The sequence below is a fragment of the Trachurus japonicus genome, chromosome 22 (genome assembly GCF_045865225.1).
Source record: "Trachurus japonicus isolate A0001 chromosome 22, Traja_1.0".
In the NCBI taxonomy this organism is placed as follows: Eukaryota; Metazoa; Chordata; class Actinopteri; order Carangiformes; family Carangidae; genus Trachurus; species Trachurus japonicus.
This window is the reverse complement of record NC_140928.1, coordinates 13,505,098-13,529,726: the sequence shown is the minus strand read 5'-3', so window position 1 is coordinate 13,529,726 and position 24,629 is coordinate 13,505,098. Positions and strand designations below refer to the sequence as shown.

Below are 24,629 nucleotides of genomic sequence, written 5' to 3'. Positions count from 1 at the left end.
ATTTACGTAATTTAGAGAGCTGATTCACATTGTCAACATTATACAAGCGTGATTGCAAAGTGACGATGTACTGTAGTTCCTGGATTTTAACAGAGATTTGATTTGCATAATTACCAAAATGCATGTAAGAGCAGGTGGGAGGTGTTTGTGCCATTGAACGAGCACATTCCACCTCACACCTATAAATTACCTGCAATGTGCTCGGGCACGCTGCAGTCTCTCATCCACAGACCCACAGCTCTCCCTATCTGATGTTCTCTGTCTCTGCTTCTCTATCAAGTAATCAGTTGATGTGGGCTGGAGGCTGTGATGAGAAATAACCTCACCAGTCAACAGTTACACACTGCTCTGAGCCTATGGTTTACCAGGGAGGTGAAAATACCCGAGTGCTGGAGTCCAAAACCCCAGCTCAAATTACTGTTGTTACATCAAACATCTCCTTTGGTCACGATAATAATAACCACAGCTCTGGGGGAAAACAAGGCCTGTGACGCTCAAAGAGTGCATGGAAACAGAGGGGCACAGAGCCCTGAAATATAACTCCCCCAGAAAAAAACTCATAGCTCATGGTTGACCATTTTAATCTCTCCCCCTCATTCATCAGATCCCCCACTATGTGGAGCTGCTGCCAGGGACCCTCACCGGCCCCCCCTCTTCACACAGTACCACAGACCCTGGGAAGCAGCCAGACCTGCAGTGAAGGGGGGGGGGGGGGGGTCGCTGGACGGTCAGAGCAGAAGTAGCCATGTTGCTTTTGTACATACATGGATAAACATTGAAAAGTCCACATCTGCAGGTGAAGGAAAATGGTGTTCCACAACAAAACACACTGATTTCAATCTGCAGTTTCTTGTCTTTTAATAACAAAACAATTGACAATATAAAAAAAGTATGTGATGACAACCATAATAAAATACTTAAACTGCTATAGCAACAAAAACATTCACACTTCTTTTGACTTCTGTCTTTTTTTATCTTTTAAACTATTTTAACTACACTCTGCAACCTAAATAAGAGAAATTAAATTTACGAGGCATCGAGCTACAGCACATAGCAATGTTTTCAATCTTAAGACAACCAAAACGAGGCCTCTGGAATGACAGAGGGAAACATCTTCTGCCCAGAAAAGCGAGGACGGTTTCAGTGGATTGACACTGTGCTTCTGAGTTGGTCGTCTGCCTTGTATAATATCTGGTTGTAGGTTGTGTGTACGTTTAGTAAAGAAGTTTCCAGTCGTTCCTCGACGTTCAGGCAGGGACACATAAATAGATGCTGGTTTCTGAAAGCAAACTCCACATGGGATCAAATACACTGAATCACTCCAAGTACCAAAAGTAATGCCATGCTTCTCTTTTAGAGGAGAATCCCACATTTATAAAGTTTCAGATAGATTATTACATTAGCATGTAATAATTGAGATTTATCACCAGCCCAGTGTTTGTAGTAGGTTCCACCTGTCTAGTGAAATGTAGGTATACTGTGTATATATATATATATTTATGTGTATATATATATATATAAATACACTAACATCCCAAACTAAAAGTCTGAGTGTGCTCCATTGAAAGAATCGTAATTCCACATTATAAATACAACCAGGAAATAAACTCTAGACGTGTGTTTTAGTTAAAAGGCAAAGAGGCAACGTTGTTTCTGGGATTTCCAAGATCTTTCACATACAGAGATATCAACAGTCCATGGGTGACCGAGGTCGTTTGGCAGGGACCATCTCAGACGCTGGGGGTCGGCTGCGCCTGCTGGGGGTTGCTGGCGGCCGTGGGAGTGGCCTGTCGGGGAATCGTGTACATGGGGCCGAGGAACTGGTCTGCGATGCGTCCGGCCTCGCGGAGCCCGCTGAGCAGGGCGCCGTGAACTGTGGCTGGGTAATTCCTGATGGTGTGCTCGCCAGCGAAGAACAAACGGGGGACAGGCTGAGAGGAAAGAGAGAGAGAGAGGAAAAAAAAAAAGAAAAAACACATTGAGATCGATGTGGGATTGTTCTGACATAATAAAGCACTTAAAGAAAATAGGGGGACTGGTGAGAGGAGGGGGGGGGGGGGAGTGTGGTAGTAAAGTGCCAGAAGTCATCAGCCAGCACATAAATATGACTTGTTCGCATCCATCAGCGCGGTGCATCAAAAGAGCCAAAAAAACATCTGTGTTGGGAATAAACTGCTCAGCTTTGGTTTGGGTGAATACTGTGGGCAGGCTGGGATGCCTTCTCTTCCTCAGTTTCTCACACACGCACACACACACACACACACACACACACACACACACTCACACACACACACACACACACACACCCCTGTGTGGTTTGATGAGCATCAACACTTTTCTCCTCTCTCTCTACATTTACCTGTGATGCTCCTGGTATAGCGGGGCCAGGTGTGATGGGCTGTGCCATGAGGTCGTAGTCGTTGCCCGAGGAACCTGCTGCGACGTACGAGTACGATCCCCGTGCCCAGGGGTCGGCGCGCCAACGGGTGACCACAGTTTCTTTGGGCTGCCATGACGACAAACAACAACAACACATACTTTTTAAGGAGTTTCCATGATGACATTAGAGGGGACCTGTAAACAGCTGGATGGCAAACAGTTACGACGCTGGCTCCCATGCATATGATTTTATCCTATTTGAAACCATAAGCAAATGATTTATAATGACGGGTGGTTTGGAAACGGCTCCACTTGCGAGTGCCTTTCACATATGCTCTCTGTGTAAAGCTGTGCTGGTTGTGGGGGTCAATTCAGCAACGAGTTTGACATTCCACTAAAAGTACTGGAAAAACCAGAGAAAGCTCTAATGACTGAGGTTTAAAAAAATAGAAAAATACAGTTCAGTACTACTTTTCTGTAAACAAACACAATGAAGTAGTCCTTGAATAAAACTTTGTCAACTTATTACGCAATCTGGTATGTGGATAAGTGAAAGAGGAACTGAAAGAGCGAGGTCAAGGAGTAAGTGTCATGAAGAACATAACATCTATGAATGTGAGAGCAAACAGTGTGGGTCTTTGTCTGTCATGGGTGATGTAGAAACGTTTGTACCTGCGGTACAGCGCTGCTTCCAAATATTCCTTTGAGAATGGCCAGACAGCGTCCAACAATAACGTCATCGCTGATGTTCTCCATGATGCCAGCGGCCTCACCAGCCATCAGGGCCAGCAGGATTGGGGCTGAGGGAAAAGTCACACTCTGTTACAGACTAGTGAGTTTTATTGGAGAGTAAAGGGGGCAAATATGACCAGAAAATGTATTTCAGCACCATCGGGTTATTGTTTAATCTTCAGGGAATCGTTGAGAATCAGTGAGAATCATGAAATATAAAAAATTATATCAAAATCAACAGCGTGACTGAAATAACAAGTGATCTCCTGTCACCTTTGTAGAGGTTCCAGAAGAGGAAGAGTTCGCCTCGACTTGCTGTGGTGGAGCCGACGTGACCAAACAGGTTGACACTTGGATCCCAGAACACACGGTCAAAGCACAGCACCACCTTTAGGCAGAGGGGAAAACAATATACGGTATATAAATAACAGGCAAAGACAACCATAGGAACTATTTTAGTCAAAAACTCAGTTGCCTGTGAAGTACATCTCATGTTCAGCACATTTAGTGCCAAAACTAGTGACTGTGGTGTGAACGGTAGAGCTCCCTCTGCTGGAAATGAAGCCTTAGTAGCAGCCCAAATTGCATAATCATGCAGTAGTCTTTGTGCTGCAGCAGAATTAGGAGCTAAACTACACTGCTGCAGACGATGCTCAGCTACAGAGAGCCAGAGTGAAGAGCTGGTGGGTCAGGAGTGACGCAGAATGAGCACTCTGATCCGATTACTGACAAAAAGCATCCTCCGTCAGCAAGCAACAAGCTCTGACTCACTGTCAGTCTCTGTCCCACCACTGTCCATGTTACATCCAAGCAGAGAACCAGGATGAAGCAATAAAAACCCTCTATTTATAGAACAGAGGGGAATCCTTCTCTCTGTTCTGCATGCTAACACCTAGACTCTTTTAACAGGAGGGAGGAAATCTGTTGAATACAAAGCAGGATCTGAGAGAACGTGCATGGAAAAATACCCAGCTAATTCTGAATGCTCATTGTGTTGTTGGCTGCAGGAGCCTTTGTAGAAGCTGAAGGTCGACTTATCAGCATGAGGACACTGCAGCATGAGATCTCCCTGAGGAACCAACCCAAAGACCGGCTGGAAACACACTAAACGACTGAAAACACGGTCCTGGTTTTGACATGGTGACTCATCTCAAAACTAGAATGAGTTGCACGTTGTTCTGTGCTGAACAGCAAACCTCTGCCCTCCCACTTGACTATCAGACAATGAATACAGTTTAGGATAAAATCTGGACAAATGGGAATGTGATCCACTGGTTTGATCTGGAAGGAATGAAGGAAGATTGTTCTGATAAAGCTTAAGCACCATATGGCAATGTAAGCTGAATTAGAAGTCCAACCTTGTTGAGGTTGCCAAAGCCCATCCTCTGTATGGCAGATGTTTTCCACTCGGGCAGCGGGGGCACAAACTGCACAGCGGGGGGCTGCTGCTTCAACACACCGAGGGGCAGGGTGCACAGCACAGCGTCGCACTTGTATATGAACGTCTGGGTTGTGGATCGAGTGTTGACTGCTATCACCTCACAGCCTGGAGTTCAAACAGACGAAGAACTGTTATGCACACATGGTGCGTCCATATAAAGACATGAAGTATGAAATTCATTATAGAAGATGCACTAACAATAGTGAGCACGTACCAGATGCTGTGTACCGGACCTGCCGCACTGCTGTGTTTAGTTTGATGTCCAAGCCTTCAGCCAGAGCCACGGGAACACAGGAGTAACCGTTCCTCACTGTCAGGTGGCTGCCAGTAAACTCAAAGTCATCATCCTGTGGACAAATTAACAACCTGTCAATCAGGTACCATAATGAACATAGTAATTTATAAAAACACGACAGCAGGAGTGTCCAAGTCAAACTTGCAGGAACACACAGGTGACAGTTAAAGACTTTTAACTCTTTGCTGTGCAAGACTATTGTCAGGATAACACGGTTATGACTTTTTTTAAATGGGTACATGTGTATACCTGATCCCAGTGCTTGAGAGAAAGGGTGGAGAGGGGCGTAGCGTTGGCAAACTCCAAGTTGGCAAAGTGCCAGTCCAGGATCTGCCGATCCCTGGATGACAGGTAAACATCACTGTGGGAAAAAAGGAAAGCAAAGAGACATGGTGATGTATCCAGACAGCTATTCAGACATCAGTGACAGGTTTGCTCATGCACAGGCCAGAAAAAAAAAACACTGCTCATGCGCAAACACAACAACACATAATAACACACTAAAATGACATAATACTAACTGAAAACAAAATGGCAAAAAAAGGCAACAGGACATAACAGGTAGAAATGTGCTACTAAAGGCTGTAGGGCTGTAGAAAGCAAGTTGTTCATGAGACGAGCCCAGATAAGCAATACTGCTTCAAAATACCCAGTCTAGTATTTTTAGCCTAGATAGCTCCTGATTAAAACGACTAATAAAAACTAGTAACTGTTACATCACAGGCAAATGCACTCAGCCAAATGTGATTCTAATAAAGGATAGCGGGCAGACATGTCTGAACAATTAATTAATGTGTAAGTAAACAAACATTTTAACTAATATGGTGCCAAACAGCGTAGAGAAGGAACAGCAGCTGTTGAAGGAGTGTTTATTGAAACTTCCTTGGGGTGAGTTACCTGGGTGGGTTGGCCTCCAGCTCCTGCAGCTTCTCCTCCATTTTGACCTGCATCTCCACTAACTCATCGTACTCCTACACAGACACAGCAGACAGCGAGGAGATTAGATTAGATATTTGCACAATTGCTCTACAGCAAGGAAATCTTGTTTGTTTTCTTGAAATAACAAACACTCATTGATTGTGATCATATATCAACAATTTGATGACAAGCACTTACATGACATGAGTGCATTAAAGCAGAAGTAAGTGATATATTTGTGTTAATATAAGTCTTAAATAGTTATATCTTCCGACAGCAATCACTTACATAGAGTGTTTGGTCTGAATCACGGGTCTGTCAGTCCCTCTGCTCTGCTCTGAGCCGAGGAGAAAACATTTATCGTATCCTACAGTTTTTATCCAATGAGGAGAGAGAACGGCATGCAGGGCTGTGTGTGCAGCCAAGGAACGCCGTGAATGTGGTGACGTAGGGACGAGGACTGTTATGGTGCGTTCAAGGAAACTCGTATTTTTCCGACCGTGAAGTGGTACCAGTTCGATCTGGTACGAGTTCACCGGTCAGAAGTTACGAGTGGCCGTTATAGTGACTTTCACCGGTAAAACAGGTCGGAAAAACACGAGTGGGTTGCCTGAAACGCTACAAAGTTGTAAGTTGTGACTTGAAGCTGTAATTTACGATTTCAAAAGCCTGCCTGGAACGCAGCATTAGCGAAAACGACCGGACCACTTACTTCTGCTTTAACATCTTTAACTATGGCTGAGATGGAAGTGGATTTCACTGTGTCCCAATATTACTAATGTTCCACTTCTTTAGCTTTATACATTCAAGCTAACTTCCAAAAATGCTCTTTAATGACTTGGAGACTAAAATAGGTGGTGACATCTTAAACCAGGTGAGAGTGTTATGGAATGCAAATGCATGTTTGGGTGTGTGTACACGGCACACACCCAGAGGGTTTCAGGTCATGTAGAAAGGACAAGCCATCTCTACAGAAAGGGCTGACTCAACCTGTTCATCAGTTCACCACAACAGATTCAACTATGACAGCAACGCGGTCCTGGCAGTACCACCTACCACGCCAGGCCCCGTGACTCAGGTACTCCGAGGCCGGTTTACAACATTCGACCCATATACAGCTATGTTTATTTAGAAACTGCTGCTACAGCCATGACTATACTTCACCTTCACCTTGTTACATGTTGTAGTCATGCACATAAATGTCCATTCTGTCTTCCTGCAAATGTGTGTGTGCATCTGTAGACATAAAGACAGTCAGACCGTGATTCAAGGCCTTGAAGTGGTTTCTCAGACGGCGGATGGGCTGCAGACAAAATGCAGTTCAGACACCAGCTGTGTTTAAACCAACGAAAACCTCCCTCTAAAATACACACATGGCCGTAGTGGAGGTGATTTGTCCGCACCAAAAATAAAACAGCGGTACTCGCTCTAATAATACATCCCACCGGGGCATTAAACCACTTAAACATAGCCTGTCTCGTTTACTTAGATAGCACGGCATTAAAATAAATTCTGCAAGGCACCCTGACCTAGTAGTCCATAAAACATCCCCTTTACATGCTCGTACGTTCAGCACAACACTCTTCTTACAAATGTTATTTTTCAGAGCAGAAACACTGACTCCTCCTGGAAATTGTGGCGGTTGACCCTCTGACCTTTTGATACACTTAATAATGAACCAAGGAAATCTAATACTGCTTCAAAGTTGCTTAAACTACAGCAACAACACACAGGCACTATGTATTACCCACAACGCCACAGTTGGAAATAGTTAGCTCTTAAACCTAACTGCTGTGACCAGATTATTTTAAGTCATGCAGCCGGAGATCTGAGAAAGTAATGACACTGCCACGCAGGAATCCGTTCTGGACAACAACCAGTCTAGATAGTGGCTCGCAGCTTGAACATATCAGTAGGGAGAAGTGTGAGCTCGATTGTAAACTCTTCAGCTTTGTTTTTCTGAAATAATAATTGAGCTCACTTTGCAGAGCGCGGTGAGGTCACGGTGCTTGCTCTTCACCAGGAACTCAGCTGTGATGTCTCTGGGTGGTTTGACTTCGCTGGCCTCTTTGTACTGCTGATGGAGCTCCTTAACCCGTTCCTTACAGGTCACCATCTGACGGGGAAAAGAAACGAAAAAGGAAGGGTGAAGGGAGGGAGAGGAAGATAGTTCATGAGTTGACGGAGGATAGCAGGAACGAAGGCAGAATTTTAACACTGGATAACAGGTTCACTGTACTCAGACAAAGGCTAATTGGTTTAAAACGAAAGCAATACAAAGAAAACTTGCTCTCACCTTGTTGAGAAGATCCCTCAGATCTTCCTGAGTCTTCACAATCTTCTTCCAGTGTTCTATCTGCTCATCTTTTACGTGCTTCTCCTGCAGCCTGCACACACACACACACACACACAATTAAAATCAGTACTTGTGTGTATCTGTATACATCTCTTCTTTGTTTCCACATGTGCCGGCAGATACATCCGTCCCCATCTCCTGTGTATAACCTCATGTAGTGCGCGGCACACTCACTGTATGACCACCTCCAGGGCCTGTCCCAGAGAAACAGGTTTGTTGTTGAGGAAGTTGAAGTCCAGCTGGTGGCTGAGGTAGGAGGTGGCTTCCAGCAGTCTGTTGAACTCTTGCTCCACCATTTCATCCTTTTCCTTTGGCACCTGGACACACATGTTCAACCATATGAATACACTGTTCTATCAGTAACACTAAAGAAAGCTGAGATTGAAGGTATAGAAAATGAAATACATGGACTGAAAATAAGAGTTCTATCACTAGATGAATAAACTGAATTTCACAAAAACATTGTTATGTTTCGTCTTGATAGAATATACAGTATATTTATATTTATATCTATACCAAGTCAACATTTTAACTAAGTTAAAATTTATATCATAGTGTATGCTTGTGTTTGAATCAGCAATTGACCATAGCACATAATCAGAAGAAGCATAAATACAGTCATTGCCCAAAAAGACACCAAATCCCACATCTGGAAGAACATGCAGGAACAGACTTCAGACATGCTTCCAAAATTAAAAACATCAGATATGGACAACATGCAACAGTCTGAAACACAAATCCACATTTGACGACCTTGGTTGATTTGAATAGATATTGTCATCTCTATAATTACAATTTAGGCACAATGGTGCTATCAGATAACTTGTACAGTATTTCCATTAGTACCACACGGTGGTATTTAGAATGGAAATGTCTTGTTTGCATTTCCTGAAAAGTGTAACATCAACATATTACGTGGACATTAATATATAATGAATGGTAAATCACATTTATTGTAATTGTCCTACTCTTTTTTTTAATCTCATACATGGAGGTGAAATGATGAGTAAAATGAAAATGAATGGCGGTGGTTTGGTGCCTTTAAGAACTGACTGGATATTAGGTAAAGAAGGTATTATGTAAATAAACCAATACATACACTTGTGCACCGTTCACCCTATAGTGGTTCACCAAAAGATGAACGTGGAGGGGGTTGAGAAAACAGGAGGGGAGGGGGGAGAGAGAGAGAGAAAGAAAAATATTAAGCAAACACAAGTTTAACCTCAAACAGGTTTGCACAAAGTAAAACATGTACATTTAATTTGCCTTTTCCTGTAGAGGAGGAAACCAATTACACATGATGTAAATGCCTGAAGAGCCCTGCTGATCTGTCTCTACTTCAATGGAAGTGTCCTGAACGTGAACCTAAACATCCTACTACTGTTGCTGCCACTTGACAGAGAGAACAAAAAAACTAAAAGGGAAGAGCACTGTTCATTTCTAAGCTAATGACATTAGGTTATATCTGTTTTCTGTTCTGCTCTGAAAGGAACAGGAGCCGTTGTTGACGACACACTGGGGTAAGCAGTTAAAGGCAGAGTGTATCTGTGCCCCATGGAAAGCCAGATCCCTGCCTCGGGACAAAAACAGGCTTGGAAAACAGCAATAAACCCGGACACAGAGCACTTTAGTATCAAGAGGAAACACTTGTATATATATAAACATCACCTATTGAAGGAAGTAAACAACACAAGGTCCTGGGTTAAAACATGTAGTTGGGATATATCTGAGGCAGATGTAACTGTGCTGCCCTAATGCATGCTTATTTCTGAGGTTAGCTGTTAGCGAACTTGATCTAATGCAGAGGTGAAAGCATCAGTGAGACTAAAGCAGACATGTATTTTTCAGGCATGAGCGAGCTAGATTAAAACACGTGCATGCCTCCGCTGCCATTAGCCTCTCGCCATCTTTCAAGCTGTGAGGTAAATTTCTGGATTTTATGAGAATACCTGTGATTTTAACAAATAACAGAAAATGAAGCCTTTTTACAATGACGGTAAACATTTAAATCACTTGAAAGGTATGTCAGGATTCCACTTGTTAAAATGAGAGGAAATTCTTAGGAGCTTGGCTACGGCGGGATAATGGATGAGAGGCGCAACTCAGTTAATTCATGAAGATATTTCGTGATACTCACAGCCTGGCCATTGGCTTCATACAGTGGACATTTCTGTTTGATCTTGGCCAGCTCCATGTTGACCTGCTTACTGATCACTGCCATGGGATTCCCTCCTGAACAAGCAACAACACACAAAGCTGACAGTGAAACAGCGTATACGTGGACAACGTCACCCTCTGTAGGTGGACATCAGTAATTACAGCATCTCCATTATGTGGCTCTGTTAAAGCAATGACCTCAAATCATGTGGTACTGAGAATAAAGTGCATGTTTCTGTTCCAGCCAAACATAACACAGAACTTATACTTCAAAGATCAGCTGATAGATTATCCATGTGGAAATGAAAATGTATTTTTTTTAAAAATTGGTCCCCATATGATACAGCTGGAGACTTCAGATTAAAATTTTGACTCAACATTCATACTAGTATGAAAAAAAAAAGAATCAGATTCATACCCAGGCCTGTCACCACCATTGCTCCAAGATCAGCAACATAATTGCCCTTCCTAAATGTCGCTACTCTGCCTCCAACGCGGTCCTGTGAGGAAAAATTAAGTTCAAATTTATAATAAAGTATAAAGAATTAGATGCTAAACCTGTGGCAGTTATAAAACGTTAAAAATCAAGGTAAATCTAAGTCAGCTGATCAACTTAACGTTTAGAAAACGCTATTAAACACCTACCCTGGCCTCCAATACTGTAACGTCCATCCCAAAACTCTGCAGCTGCCTGGCTGCAGCAAGGCCAGACACACCTCCACCAATAACTATAACCTTCCCAGTCTTCTTAGCTGTAATGACAAACACATTAATTAGGTATCATTACACTAGGTATGATGAAACGATTGTAAACATGTGTTTTTTTTGGGAGGGGGGAAACAAGATGTTTTTGCTTTCCAGCGGAAGAAACTTTTATTGTACTGACATTTGGTAAATGCCTTGATTTTTTGTTTTCTTTTTAACCAGTGGAATGAATGAAGAGAACTCACTGGGTAAGGGCTTGACCCTCTTGTAAATGCCAAAGTTTATGAGCCCATGTCTTTCTAAGTAGCTGTGTATCCTGTGGACCAGCACAGCATCACCTAAACAGGGAAGAAAAATACATTACAATTTTCATATGAATGTCATGTTCTTTAAAAAAAATATAAACAAAGAACAAAAAATGTGGAGAAGTACAAAGAAAATATTATGTTAAATCCAATGTCTTACTGTTGTATGGAGCTTCTAGCTGCTGTGCTGCAGCCTCGAAAGTCAGCTGGATCTTAGGGTTGTCCAGCCACAGTTGGAGCTGGATGAGATTAATATGAATTAGGACAGTGTAGTAAATATGCATAAAAACTAGTATTCCACAGTCTTTGAACAATGAACATGTGTTGAGATGTTAGAAATGACACTTACTGTACGGTTGCGGATATAGAGGAAGACCTTCTGAGTTTGCTGGGAGCCACTGATGATATCAGGGAAGCAAGCGGCCTCCTGAGATGTCATACGGTCGTGAGGAAGACGGCTCTGGAAAGCAGCTCCCTCTACACCTAAGAATAAATGTGCATACCGCTGTTATTAACACTGAGTGTAATGTAGGGTCAATTAAAGATCAAAAGCCAGAGAATAAACGTGAGTTAGAAATTAACATATCAGATACCTCCAGTTTCAGACTCACCAGATGGCTCTTCTGGTTCACTGTCATTCTCTTCCTCTGGTGGTGGAGCTGGAGGGGGGATGACCTGCTTCCTCTCTTTCTCTGCTTTGGCGTTTCTCTCCTCCTCCGAGTAATATTCGTCTTCCGACAGATTGGCCAGGCTCTCGTCCATCTCGCGGTACTCCACCTGCAACGGTAGGCACAATAAAAGCATCATTAAAACCAGCATTTTTGGTACGGGTTGGTTGCTGTTCTCCCACCTTATTTCAAAGTGTTGAATCCTTTCCGGGAATGAGAAAAATATATAGTGAATATCACACAGTAAAATCTCAAGAAATAACTTCTCTTTCTAATCTGTACAATGTATGTCAGTGAGAAAATGTGATTAAAGATACAGAATAATGTTGCACCTATCCCTATCTTATCCTCGCGTAGCGTGCAGAAACCTAAAATGTTTACTTTTGTTCGCTTTCTTCGACTCGTCCTGCGGACTTCCGCTGAGTCCTGATCTGCCCCACCAGGGCCGGCTTGGTGGGGCAGAGGGGCTCCCCCAGGTTCCCCACTAGGGGATGACCTCTCCTTCTTCTTTGCCTCCATAGCTCCTCCAGCTGAGGCTGAGGAGCCAGTCTGGGCGTCAGATATCGGGGCCCTATCACCTCCTGCTGCACCAGCAGAGGATGAAGAGGAGGAGGAAGAGGAGCCAGCATCTGACTTCTTGCTAGACAGCATTATGGAGGATGTTGGAGGCCTCTCCTGAACAAATGGGAAACAGGAGTGAGATGAAACACTTATAGATAAAACATTAGCAACAGCAGCCCAGGTTACAATTTTATGTGAAATGGCTCAAATTTTAATGTTCAAAAGGAATATTACAAAAATATTAGATGAAAATGGGTTGTGTGTACTAAGAAAAAACAAACAGAACAAAACAAACAAAACAATTGTCTACCGTTTGTGGTATTCCCAATTATGAAGACAAATGTGTATAAAAACTATAGAATAAATTAGTTACAATATAAAACCTAAAAATCCTGCTGATTTATTCATTCACTAGTGCTTTGTTTGTCAAATACAAATGAACAAATATCAGAGATATGAGATTAAAACCCCTTAGTCGTCTGGTCACTTTGCTGTTGGGGGCAGTGAACGCACCTGCTACAACAGACTAACAACCACAAAAGACTGTGCAACATTGGCATCACCCAAAAATGTCATTGAAGTTTCACTAGATGTTTTAAATCATTTTGACTGTGCATGAATGTCATGGTTTTATGAAATGAGGGCTCCATGGTACAGAAACCTTGTCTTGTTTTACCCATTTCTCCGTGCACCTGGTAATATCCATTCAAACACTGAGAAATGAAGACAGAACCAGAAATAGTGTTACGAACAGGACCAGCTGAACAAAACGTCGGTCTTTTACACATTACCGCGACTGAAATTAAACGTGGATAAACGCTTTAAAAACCCAATTAACTGATTAACTTACATTGATAGGACCTAATTAATCATAATGCTTCATCGGCGTCAATTGTGATATATATTTCCAACTAAGAGTGCTCATTCGTTGAAACCTGAAAATATGAATGTTAAAACCATTTGCTGTGCCCAGACCGATAGTATTTCTGTGATTGATTTGATTAAATTGATTAACCTACGTTAAGCAGTACAATGCTGTAGCTAACGTTAGCTTGCTTCAGCTAACGGTTGCTTTGTTCTCAACGAGCGACGAGCGTATGGGACTTTTTATAACAACGGCGCGGTACTTTAAAATCATTATAACAAAAACTATACTGCAAACATAGATCTGAATCCATTCTACACGCATCTCCATTCAAATTTCATCCAACGAGACCATGCTACGTTAGCTTCCACCGCTAACAATAGACCGTGGCTAGCACCAACAGTGGCACTGCAGCAGGTGCGACCTAGTGAAAATGGAGGCGCAGGCTTCACTTGCAAATCGACCTGTTCTCATAAACTGGACACTGGAAAACTTCGTTTAGTCCCTTACATTTATGGACAGTACTTTGGGGCGATAAAGCCGAGAATTAAAACATTGAAAATACTAATATTACCTCTCAATCCTCCGAAGATGTCAACACAAAGATGGCACAGTAGCAGGTCAGCCCCCCCTCTCAGTGAACTCGTTCGTGATTGGTTGCTCGAAAACGTTACCCAACACCATGCAGCCAAACGATTGGTCAATATAACTGTCAATCAAAGAAGGGGGCGTGGCCAGACTGCTCGATAGATTTCTTCTTTTTTCTTTTTTTTAACTTTCTGGTCGGTCTAACCTTGTACATCGTTGGTGAGAGAAATATATGTGTTATATAAAAAGTGGAAATGTATCTTGTTTGAATGGGCATTTTGTGACAGCGTGACCGCCCCACTTGTTTTATTACATTCACAGTTTGAGAAACAGACTGATCCCAGATCTGGGTATGTCTGCCTGATAGACAAACTGACGTCAGCCTGGAGGAAGAACAGGAGTGGAGGGGAAGGTGGGGGTGGACAGGTAAAGGTGATCTGTTCCGTCGCGCCTTCGACTCAGGGAAGCTCGCCGATGTTTTGTTGATTTCTTTGTTTTCCCTTTTAGAGCCGATTCTGTGTAAGTAAAGCCTCAAATCCTGATTTTCATCGATAATATGTGTGACTGTGCATCAATTGAACAATTTCTCTTAACCAGAGAATTTAAAAGTCAATCATTTGATCTGTGTTTTGGGCTTGGCTGATTTTGGGTGTTGCTGGTATTTGAGATCTCGAGGTTTGCATAATGCTATGGGGCCTTTTGGGTGGTTGGGTTTTGTTGGATTGTTTAAGTCAGATATGTGCTCATCACCCTGCATTTGATCAAAATGAGAGGAAGACACCAAAGAAGTGGGGAAGTTTAGTCTATACTAGGGAGGGTTTCACACGTTTGCTGTGACTGTGATATAAAACACTAAAAGTAAGGCACTGTACACACTGTAAACAAGTGCAAACTGTTCAATATTCTTCACAACAGAAACTAGAAAATGGTGAAGGAGCAGGAATCAACCAACCGGCCTGACAACACCGCCTTCACTCAGCAGAGGCTTCCGGCATGGCAGCCCATGCTCTCTGCTGGCATTGTCATTCCAGGATTTGTCCTGATAGGTCTGGCATTCATCGGCATTGGCGTCGCCCTCCTTGTGACTTCACGGAGCATCCAAGTGATGGAGGTATGGTTAACCACTGGCAGTCTAAATTTGTTATTTGTTATGCAAAGAATTAGGGGTCTGATGCCACCAGTTTGTCTGAATGTAAAATGAAGCTTCATTTTTGTACTGGACAGAACAGCAGCATTGCCTTGGGGCTCTATAGATATCACTAAATTTCAATAAATTCATGTTTTAAAATGAACAAATCAGTCTATATTAAAGTTAATTTTATTGCTATCCTGTAATGGAAACGGCCTGCAGAATAGCAGAGTAATAGTCGGGTAGTCAAGTCATAGTCAAGTTGAGCTGGTAAAGTGGAAACGTGGCAATACTGTAGACTTGATGTGTTTTCAGTGTTGGGACAATAATTTTGCACAGAGTTGTCACCTGTAGCTAAGTGATATGTGTTTGTGAGTTTAAATGTGTTATCTGTAGAATGGAAATCAATAATAATATTTCTTGTTCTTTGTTCTTACAGATAGACTACACAGGTGTTGAAAATGACTCACCGTGCTTCAAATGCAGTGATGATGAAATTACGAACTGCAAATGCGAAATGAGGTTCTCCATTGACACTCTCTTAAAGGTAGATCTTTAAGGCGGTGGAGCTTTGCTCAACTCCACACACGAAAAAGTACTTTAATAATTTGTTAAGCCGAATAATACACCTCCTCCTCACTCTTGGTCGTTTTTCTGATTCTGTTTTCCTTAACAGGGGCCTGTGTTCTTCTATTATGGTTTGTCTAACTACTTCCAGAACTACAGAAAGTATGGTGCATCTAAAGATTATAACCAGCTGTCTGGAGATGTATCGTACTTTACGGTGAGTTAACAACAATTACATTTTTTTCCACTGCCCATCTGTAATACAAACAAAGGTTTAAAATTACACTGTTTTATGTCTCCTTGAAGGACCCCGATGCCGAATGTGCTCCTTATCAATATGACAACAACAAAAATCCGATTGTACCATGTGGAGCCATTGCAAACAGCATGTTCAATGGTACGTAAAGCCATGACTGCAACAAATTTGAAAACAAATGTATTTTTAATGTCAAGGGAGTATGACATTTTTCATTTGTTGTGTTAAAGACACCTTCAAGCTGTATCAGATTGTCAATGGGACAAATAAACAGGTGCCCTTGGATGGAAAAGGGATTGCTTGGTGGACAGACTACAATGTGAAATACAGAAACCCCACTGTCACACCTCTGAAGAACGCCTTTAACGGTAGTAGCCTATCTTGTTCATTTTATTCTAACAGTTACTTGCTCTGTTGAAGTCACGATGCTGGTTGATTATGTTTTGATGAGGGGAGAGATGAGTGTTGATAAAACATTACTAAAGTGGAGAAGGGATTAAATAGTCGGCTTATTCAAAGTGTCCTTTAGGAAACATTACATGAAAACTTACATTGTGGTTATTATAGTCAGAATTAAATTATTGATCATTGAAAATTGTCTTTCAGGTACTGTGAAACCCATATTTTGGCCCAGGCCTGCCTATGAGTTGGACCCCAGTGAGCCTGCCAACAATGGCTTCATCAACCAAGATTTCCTGGTGTGGATGAGGAGGGCAGCCCTGCCAAATTTCAGGAAGTTGTATCGACGAATCAGTGAGGGCGACTTCGCACAAGGTCTTCCTGCTGGAAACTACTCCCTTGAAATTGCCTACAGTATCCTTTTGCATGTCACATATGCAGTGGTGAGTTAAAGAAAAGAACTGGGGACCAGAATCTCATGGTTATATGTATGACATACTCATGCTCGTAGCCATAGAAAGTCTGTGGGACATTAGGATATTTTTTGTAAGTTTAGATGATATAGCAATTGAAATAATAATTTTTACGTTAAGCTGTGGTTTGTTTAAATGTTTTTAATGGTTTCATCCACATTGGATCATATCAAGCCAAAGGAGTCAGGCATTGAACTGGCGTGTCATGTTACACCCACAGCGGCTTTGTCTGACTTGTTTTACCGGTTGGGTGGGGTTCTGTTTTTATGTGAACACAATGACTAAGGAGTTCCTTCAAGTGAGAAAAGAGAAGGCAAATTTTCCAACATAAGTAAATAAGTTAGGCAAATAGATATTCACAAGATTGATTGGAGTCTACCTGGGTAACCATGCCTATGTAAACTCCTCTTTTTGCTTATCTTTTACAATGCAAGCAATGCAGGTGTTGACTTTTATACAACTTGAAAAGTTTTAGGACTACTGATGCCAAATTAAGCACTGACATTAATGTAAATCAATTGATGGCTAGAAAAACATTGAAATGGTAAAAGTTCTTTGTGTATAGCCTATAATGCACTTTAGAAAAAGTATTGTTGTGAAACTGATCTTATTTTGTCTTCTATACATCTCTGTATTTCCCCTTTTGGTGTACTTCCTTAACATTTTGTCCCCCAGACTATCCTGTCCTGAGCTTCGATGGCAGGAAGACGGTGGTGTTCAGCAATGTCTCCTGGATGGGAGGCAAGAATGAGTTCCTGGGTATTGCCTATCTTGTGATTGGGTCAATGTGTGTTGTCATGTCCGTAGTCATGCTAATCGTTTATGCTAAATTCAAGTTCCCTGAAGAGGAATAACCCACTGCTTATGGACTGCAGATGATTAGGGGTTATCTACACCATCAAAAAACTGTCATTACTTTATTCTGGCCATTAAGATGTGTCCTAAGCTAAGCTACAGAGGAAACCTGACATTGTTTTGTGAGTCAATACTTTTTTCCACTGACTGCAAAATAGGATGAGGCTTTGTGAAAACTGGTATTATTTGCATTTTGTAAATGTACTTGTCTGTGGTTAGGCTCTCTGGAGTGTCAAAACACCACAAAGTAAACTACCATTCATTGCCAGCAGAATAGCTGTATAAGAATTGTTTCTTGCTGGTATGTCAGATTCCAGTCCAAAACTGTGTTACCAGTATATGCCAGATTTATTAATTTCTATCAACATGAAGCCATCACCATGAGTTCTTGAGATGAAGGTAGAAAAGTGAGGGCAGAACTGGTGTGCACTGACTGATTATTGACATATGGAGACGTATATTTTTCTAAGTGGAAATGAAAGCAGCTCGGTTTATGCAACTTTAGTTTATTGTTGTTTTCCAGGTGTTTTTCTCAGGCTTACAGAAGTATTGTACTGCCTTTCTTTAACTTCTTTCTTAAAACGAGCTGCATTGATCTTAGGCCAGTAATAAAATTAAAGCCATAAATTGCCTACTGGACAGGAAGTTACATTTTACTGTATGTGTGAATTGCAATGCTGTAAATAAATTGCTATTAGGCTATTTTGCTCTCAGGGATATGGTGTACGCTATTCAGATGTTTTCTAAATGATTTTTATCAGTTTTAAGTCTGATTGGTCTTTGTAACTTTGTAACTCTTCATGCTGATATTTATTTAATAAATCGACACCAAAAATTTTTTTGTCCATTTTTCCTTGTCTCATCAATGGACAACTGCATATGTGCCATGTTGGATTTGATTTGTAATAGCCCTTATACCCTGTGTTGGATTCTATGGAAATGCAAGACTTCCATCATCAATGTTTATTTATTTCATCAATATTCTCATAGATCTGGATGATTAGGTTCATATGTAAAAGTAATATACATAATATTTGTAATGCATATTAAATCTACATAATTAATAATTTATTGGCAGAATGAGTCAGCAAAACGTGTACTTGTTATGCTAATACCTACCAGTCAAGTTGCCCCAAAGATGAACGTTTTTATAGAAAATGTAGTTATGAACAAAGAGTTTGTCATCACTTTGCTGGAAAAGCTAGAAATAGTTTGGGGGGGATCAGATTCAGCCACATCATTGGAGACAACCTTCTTTTTACAGTCTATGGAGACAACTCCCTTTCTCCCCCTATCTGTGATGCAGGGTCAGAAACAAAGGGAGGAAAAAAAGATCAGTTGCATTATGGGCATTGTAGTTTAACGTGTGGATAGCTCATTCAAACGCGCCTCCTTAGGAACCACAAGTACCACAATCCATTGCGCCGATAAATCTGACTTCCACTGTTGCGGCGTTTTGACAGCAGCAGCAGCGGCAGTTAGCGTCTGACCAGCCCAGCTCAGCAGCCACCGCAGTCAGCTAACACAGCGTCAGTTTAGTTTGTTTCTTGGATCATCTTTCCGCTCCGCTAACAGGTCGTCGTTGAGCGGCTCGAAGCAGCATGTCCGACGGCGGGGGGACGGAGGAGAACTCCGGCACCATGGAGGTGTCCGCGGTCCAAACGGTCGCCGACCCGTTGGTGCTGCAGAAGCACATTCGGAAACTGGTACCGTTGCTCCTGGAAGATGGCGGCGAGGCCCCGGCCTCTCTGGAAACCGCCCTAGAGGAGAAGAGTGCCGTGGAGCAGATGAGGAAATTTCTGGCCGATCCCCAAATCCACACCGTCCTGGTCGAAAGAAGTGCACTCAAAGGTACACAACGTTACATACATTCAACAATATGATTATCCAGCTAATGTGACGCGAAAACCTGGACTTTTTTTGTTCAACGTTTCGTTATTATGAACGCAACGTGTCTCTAACTATGCATTTCCATCACCAGAAAGGCCTAAAAACAAACAGCATTAGCTAAATTAATCTTTTTATGGGTTAGTTTTATTTGACAACAGGTTAGAAAACTATACAAACCTAGCTTGGCTGCTATCTCCAGCCATCAGGAACATGAAAGGTAACTACGCCACACTGGGTGGGGAACGATAACACAAAGCAGGTGCTCAGTGTTTGGCTGTGTAATTATATGTTTTTATGATGCATGTCAACTCAAGCCATAGCTGATCAAATGTTTGGACATCATCCTTGCGTTTATGTCAAAAATCAGCTTATTAAATAAGCAAATCAAATTCATAATCAATAGTGTTCTGCAAAAGAGAATAAAACAAATACACAGCGCTAATGAAACATAAAACTCCTCATTTTGGAGATTAAGAGACGCCACAAGGATCAAAATCACATTCATCCAAAGAGAATGAATCCTTTGTGGCAACTACAAGTCATGTTGTATCCACCTTCCTGCGGTTCTGTCATGAGAATCAGCTTGTGTCAAAGAACACATTATCTTTAGTTTCCTGCAGGAAAATCCAGGCCTGTTTGCCCTTAGTCATGTTTTATGACCGCTAAACCTTGATCCCTTGAAACAGCACATGACCAGGCAGACACAGAGACGGAGCCTGTTGGTTTTGGATTCCCAGCCACAGCCTATTCATGTTTTTGTGCTAAGAATACTGATGCTGCAATGCAGAGAGAGTGCAGTATCTGCAGATATCTATCTCTTCCTACAACTCATGATGATGACCTCACTTGCAAAGGATGGTGGGGACACAGATGGATGGAAGCAGACCAGACAGTATAAATGCACTGTCATCCTGCAACACCATGGCACAAAATACATAAATGAACTCATCCCTTGTCAGCTTTCCCAATAATTTATTTTTACCATCAGCAGCAGAGTAATTTTGTTGGCCTTGAGCAATAAACTTACTTTCTGGTAAATGTCCCTAAATACTGTACATGGTGAACAGCGCACTTTTTCTGATGCTCTGGCTGAGTGATATGGTGATAATAAAACGTAGATGTGATATTACAATTAAGCAACTGCTAACATCCATTTAACCTGACTGAAATGGGGCCTCTGGAGTTTCTGTTGACTTGTTAAGACATTGTTTTTTTATTTATTTTTTCTTCACAGAGGATGTTGGAGATGAAGGAGAGGAGGAGAAAGAGTGCATCACTTACAACATCAGCATCGACATACACTATGGGCTCAAGTCCAACAGGTAATTTAAGCATCTAAGTGCAAAAAGGAGGTCAAAATTGCAATCATACCATAGCATGCAATTCCATTTGTAAAATAAAGAAAACACTCTTTATATGGGTTTATTACAGTGACCCGGAATGGCAATGGTTTTTCATTGATCTAAATTCTTAACCCTGAATATGTTCATCATCTATTCCCTTCAGCTTGGCTTTGATCAAGAGGACAGGGGTCATTGATGCAGACAAGCCCATATCAACACAAGTTCGAGTTCTGACCTTGAGCGAGGACTCTCCCTACGAGACGCTGCACTCTTTCATCAGCAATGCTGTTGCACCGTTTTTCAAGTCTTACATCCGCGAGTCGGGCAAAGCAGACAGGTAATTCTTAAAATTAGTTGTATCATTTTGATGGATTAAAAAAAGAAAAAAAACTTTTATAAATTGAGCATTTATTTGTTAAAAGTGACATTTATACAAACAAATTCCAAACCACTTAAAAAACTCTATCACCTTCTAGGGATGGGGATAAGATGGCTCCCTCCGTGGAGAAAAAGATTGCTGAGCTGGAGATGGGACTTCTCCACCTGCAGCAGAACATTGAGATCCCTGAGATCAGCCTGCTCATCCACCCCATCATCACAAACATTGCCAAGCAGTGCTATGAGCGCGGGGAGAAGCCCAAGGTCACTGACTTTGGTGACAAAGTGGAGGACCCAACCTTCCTTAACCAGCTGCAGTCTGGAGTAAACCGCTGGATTAGGGAGATCCAAAAGGTGCGAGGCAGTTTCTGAAATTTTAAACAAAACAGCGCTGTGGTAGTTGATATAATGGTTGTTTTGAAAATGGTTTACTCTCATGCTTGCTGTTGGATTTATTTGTCTCCGATACCCATCCTTTTTTATCAGGTGACAAAACTTGACCGTGACCCAGCTTCAGGCACGGCCTTGCAGGAGATCAGCTTTTGGTTGAACCTGGAAAGAGCCCTCAACAGGATCCAAGAAAAGAGAGAGAGCCCCGAGGTTCTGCTGACACTGGACATCCTCAAGCATGGCAAACGTTTCCATGCGACTGTCAGCTTCGACACTGACACTGGTGAGTAGCAGCCAGTCAAAACTTCTTTAGTCTTTGCCACTTGCAATCTCTTTGAACAACGAAAAACATTTGTTTTGCCTCCTCTACTTCTCACAGGTCTGAAACAGGCTGTGGAAACTGTCAATGACTACAACCCCCTGATGAAGGACTTCCCTCTCAACGACCTGCTCTCTGCCTCAGAGCTCGATAAGATCCGCCAGGCTCTGATGGCCATATTCACTCACCTGAAAAAGATTAGGAACACCAAGTACCCTATCCAGAGAGCACTGCGTCTAGTGGAGGCCATCTCCAGGGACTTGAGCTCCCAGCTCCTCAAGGTGTTGGGCACCAGGAAGCTCATGCATGTCGCCTATGAAGAATTTGAAAAGGTGGGCGTAGTTTTGTCTCTGAACACGTTTACTTTTAGCTGCTCAAAGTATAATACATCCTCCTAAATCATCCTTGTGTTTGTTTGTGCAGGTAATGGTGGCTTGCTTCGAGGTGTTCCAAACCTGGGAGGATGAGTACGAGAAGCTCCAGGTGCTTCTGAGGGACATTGTGAAGAGAAAGAGAGAGGAGAACCTGAAGATGGTGTGGCGTCTGAGCCCCGCCCACAGGAAGCTCCAATCCCGCCTGGACCACATGAGGCGTTTCAGAAGGCAGCATGAGCAGCTGAGGGCTGTCATCGTCCGTGTGCTCAGGCCCCAGGTGAACTGACAAGAATATTTTGCCAATATTAAGTCATTTTTAGTAGTAATTTTAATGCTCCTTTTTATATTAGAGTTGACTTTCTTATTTCATTTGCCTCTACTTTAAACTTTTTTCTTATAACTTTTTGCACCCAGGTTTCTGCTGTGCCACAGCATGCTCCTGGAGAGACAGTTGAGCCTCAAGACATGAAGGTAGCTGGAGTTCTCTTTGACGCAGCTGATGCCAACGCCATCGAGGAGGTCAACCTGGCTTACGAGAACGTCAAAGAGGTCGATGGTCTGGATGTGTCTAAGGAAGGCATGGAAGCGTGGGAAGCTGCCATGAAGCGCTACGACGAGCGCATCGACCGCGTGGAGACCCGTATCACCGCCCGTCTGCGCGATCAGCTGGGAACCGCCAAGAACGCCAACGAGATGTTCCGCATCTTCTCCCGCTTCAACGCCCTCTTTGTGCGCCCACACATCCGCGGTGCCATCCGGGAGTACCAGACGCAGCTCATCCAGCGCGTGAAAGACGACATCGAGTCGCTGCACGACAAGTTCAAAGTGCAGTATCCTCAGAGCCAGGCGTGTAAGATGAGCCACGTTCGTGACCTGCCGCCTGTGTCCGGCTCCATCATCTGGGCCAAGCAGATCGACCGTCAGCTGACTGCGTACATGAAGAGGGTGGAGGATGTTCTGGGAAAAGGCTGGGAGAACCACGTGGAGGGCCTGAAGCTGAAGCAGGATGGAGATAGCTTCAGAGCTAAACTCAACACCCAGGAGATATTTGATGACTGGGCTCGCAAGGTATGGAGTTCATGAAACTAGTTTGGTGTTTCTTGATGCTATCCATATTCAGAAAATGTTAAAGAATATATCTTTTTGTTGTTGTTGACTACATTTAAAATATTTGTCATCCCTCTCTGTCGCAAACCAGGTGCAGCAGCGTAACCTTGGCGTGTCTGGCCGCATCTTCACCATTGAGAGCACTCGTGCCCGTGGACGCACAGGAAACATGCTCAAGCTCAAAGTCAACTTCCTGCCAGAGATCATCACCTTGTCCAAAGAGGTCCGCAACCTCAAGTGGCTGAGCTTCCGCGTTCCTTTGGCCATCGTCAACAAGGCCCACCAAGCTAACCAGCTGTACCCGTTTGCCATCTCTTTGATCGAGAGCGTTCGCACCTATGAGCGCACTTGCGAGAAGGTGGAGGAGAGGTCTTCAATCTCCCTGCTGGTGGCTGGTCTAAAGAAAGAGGTGCAGGCTCTCGTTACTGAAGGTATCACTCTGGTCTGGGAGTCCTACAAGCTCGACCCGTATGTTCAGAGGTTGGCTGAGACGGTCTTCAACTTCCAAGAGAAGGTCAGTGGGAAGTTGCATACATCCAGTCTAAAAACAGACTCGCTTCAAGCTTTCATCTCAGAGTGAAATGATAGATATTTAATCATTCCAAACAAAATCTTTTTCTTTTTGTTTCCAGGTGGATGACCTCTTGCTGATTGAAGAGAAAATAGATCTGGAGGTTCGCTCTTTGGAGACTTGCATGTTTGAAAACAAGACCTTCTCTGACATCCTCAACCGAGTCCAAAAGGCAGTGGATGACCTGAATCTGCACTCGTATTCCAATCTGCCCATCTGGGTCAACAAGCTCGACATTGAGGTTGGTACCACAAACTAGCCATAAGACACGGATTGCTCTCATTCAGTTTAATTTAATGCAGTAAAACGCAGGGAAACTGCTCTGAAAATTGTAACCGTTTGTTTTATTCACACTGATTTTGCTTTGTTTCCTTAGATTGAACGCATCCTGGGAGTACGTCTGCAGGCTGGCCTCAAGGCCTGGACCCAGGTGCTCCGAGGCCAGGTAGAAGACAAGGCTGATGTGGACATGGACACAGAAGCTCCACAAGTGAGCCACAAACCAGGAGGCGAGCCCAAGATCAAGGTAAGCATTGCGACTAATGACTTTGTATTGCTCTGGGTCATGTTATTTCATGTTTATACATTACATATAAGTCCTGAGATAC

General features: G+C 42.7%; 3 protein-coding genes across 6 annotated transcripts in view; 2 read left to right on the top strand and 1 right to left on the bottom strand.

The window, feature by feature from the left end:
• Positions 1 to 841: 841 nt before the first annotated feature.
• kdm1a (lysine (K)-specific demethylase 1a) lies at positions 842 to 14,062 on the bottom strand. Of its 3 annotated transcripts, none has more exons than XM_085766647.1 (22): positions 13,957 to 14,038; positions 13,194 to 13,230; positions 12,338 to 12,631; positions 11,900 to 12,065; positions 11,638 to 11,771; positions 11,449 to 11,527; positions 11,229 to 11,321; positions 10,924 to 11,030; positions 10,697 to 10,778; positions 10,259 to 10,353; positions 9,221 to 9,238; positions 8,296 to 8,438; positions 8,062 to 8,152; positions 7,747 to 7,881; positions 5,745 to 5,818; positions 5,097 to 5,208; positions 4,767 to 4,899; positions 4,470 to 4,657; positions 3,385 to 3,499; positions 3,052 to 3,179; positions 2,360 to 2,506; positions 842 to 1,931 (listed from the first exon to the last, which is right to left on the bottom strand). In XM_085766647.1, exons 2-22 carry the CDS (start codon positions 13,221 to 13,223, stop codon positions 1,731 to 1,733), a joined length of 2,565 nt encoding a protein of 854 aa, XP_085622773.1. In that variant the 5' UTR covers positions 13,224 to 13,230; positions 13,957 to 14,038; the 3' UTR covers positions 842 to 1,730. The 3 variants fall into 3 exon arrangements, with proteins under 3 accessions (XP_085622773.1, XP_085622772.1, XP_085622774.1); XM_085766646.1 differs by having other exon boundaries at positions 13,179 to 13,230; positions 13,957 to 14,019; XM_085766648.1 differs by lacking the exon at positions 13,194 to 13,230 and having other exon boundaries at positions 13,957 to 14,062.
• Positions 14,063 to 14,366: 304 nt separating this feature from the next.
• Positions 14,367 to 17,763, top strand: tmem30b (transmembrane protein 30B). Its single transcript, XM_085767806.1, has 8 exons — positions 14,367 to 14,489; positions 14,886 to 15,081; positions 15,539 to 15,646; positions 15,776 to 15,883; positions 15,973 to 16,063; positions 16,153 to 16,290; positions 16,529 to 16,735; positions 17,470 to 17,763. The coding sequence occupies exons 2-8, from the start codon at positions 14,896 to 14,898 to the stop codon at positions 17,646 to 17,648; spliced, it is 1,017 nt and encodes a 338-aa protein (XP_085623932.1). The 5' UTR covers positions 14,367 to 14,489; positions 14,886 to 14,895; the 3' UTR covers positions 17,649 to 17,763.
• A 1,355-nt stretch (positions 17,764 to 19,118) lies between these two features.
• dync1h1 (dynein, cytoplasmic 1, heavy chain 1) overlaps positions 19,119 to 24,629 on the top strand; it is a 28,343-nt gene continuing 22,832 nt past the window's right edge. For both annotated transcript variants that reach the window (XM_085768384.1, XM_085768383.1), the window contains exons 1-11: positions 19,119 to 19,500; positions 20,774 to 20,861; positions 21,046 to 21,219; positions 21,359 to 21,614; positions 21,747 to 21,933; positions 22,030 to 22,301; positions 22,393 to 22,620; positions 22,758 to 23,411; positions 23,542 to 23,964; positions 24,083 to 24,262; positions 24,398 to 24,547. In XM_085768384.1, the coding sequence (XP_085624510.1) occupies positions 19,251 to 19,500; positions 20,774 to 20,861; positions 21,046 to 21,219; positions 21,359 to 21,614; positions 21,747 to 21,933; positions 22,030 to 22,301; positions 22,393 to 22,620; positions 22,758 to 23,411; positions 23,542 to 23,964; positions 24,083 to 24,262; positions 24,398 to 24,547 (2,862 nt within the window). In that variant the 5' untranslated portion in view covers positions 19,119 to 19,250. The remainder of the gene's footprint in view (positions 19,501 to 20,773; positions 20,862 to 21,045; positions 21,220 to 21,358; positions 21,615 to 21,746; positions 21,934 to 22,029; positions 22,302 to 22,392; positions 22,621 to 22,757; positions 23,412 to 23,541; positions 23,965 to 24,082; positions 24,263 to 24,397; positions 24,548 to 24,629) is intronic.

Coding starts and splice junctions, on each gene's coding strand:
- kdm1a (XM_085766646.1), bottom strand. CDS start 13,223: ATGGATATTACCAGGTGCACGGAGAAATGGGTAAAACAAGACAAG. Junction 10,779..10,923: donor TTACAGTATTGGAGGCCAGG/GTAGGTGTTTAA, acceptor TTTTCCTCACAG/GACCGCGTTGGAGGCAGAGT. Junction 4,658..4,766: donor GGTCCGGTACACAGCATCTG/GTACGTGCTCAC, acceptor TTTGAACTCCAG/GCTGTGAGGTGATAGCAGTC.
- tmem30b (XM_085767806.1), top strand. CDS start 14,896: ATGGTGAAGGAGCAGGAATCAACCAACCGGCCTGACAACACCGCCTTC. Junction 15,082..15,538: donor GGAGCATCCAAGTGATGGAG/GTATGGTTAACC, acceptor TTGTTCTTACAG/ATAGACTACACAGGTGTTGA. Junction 15,647..15,775: donor CCATTGACACTCTCTTAAAG/GTAGATCTTTAA, acceptor TTTCCTTAACAG/GGGCCTGTGTTCTTCTATTA.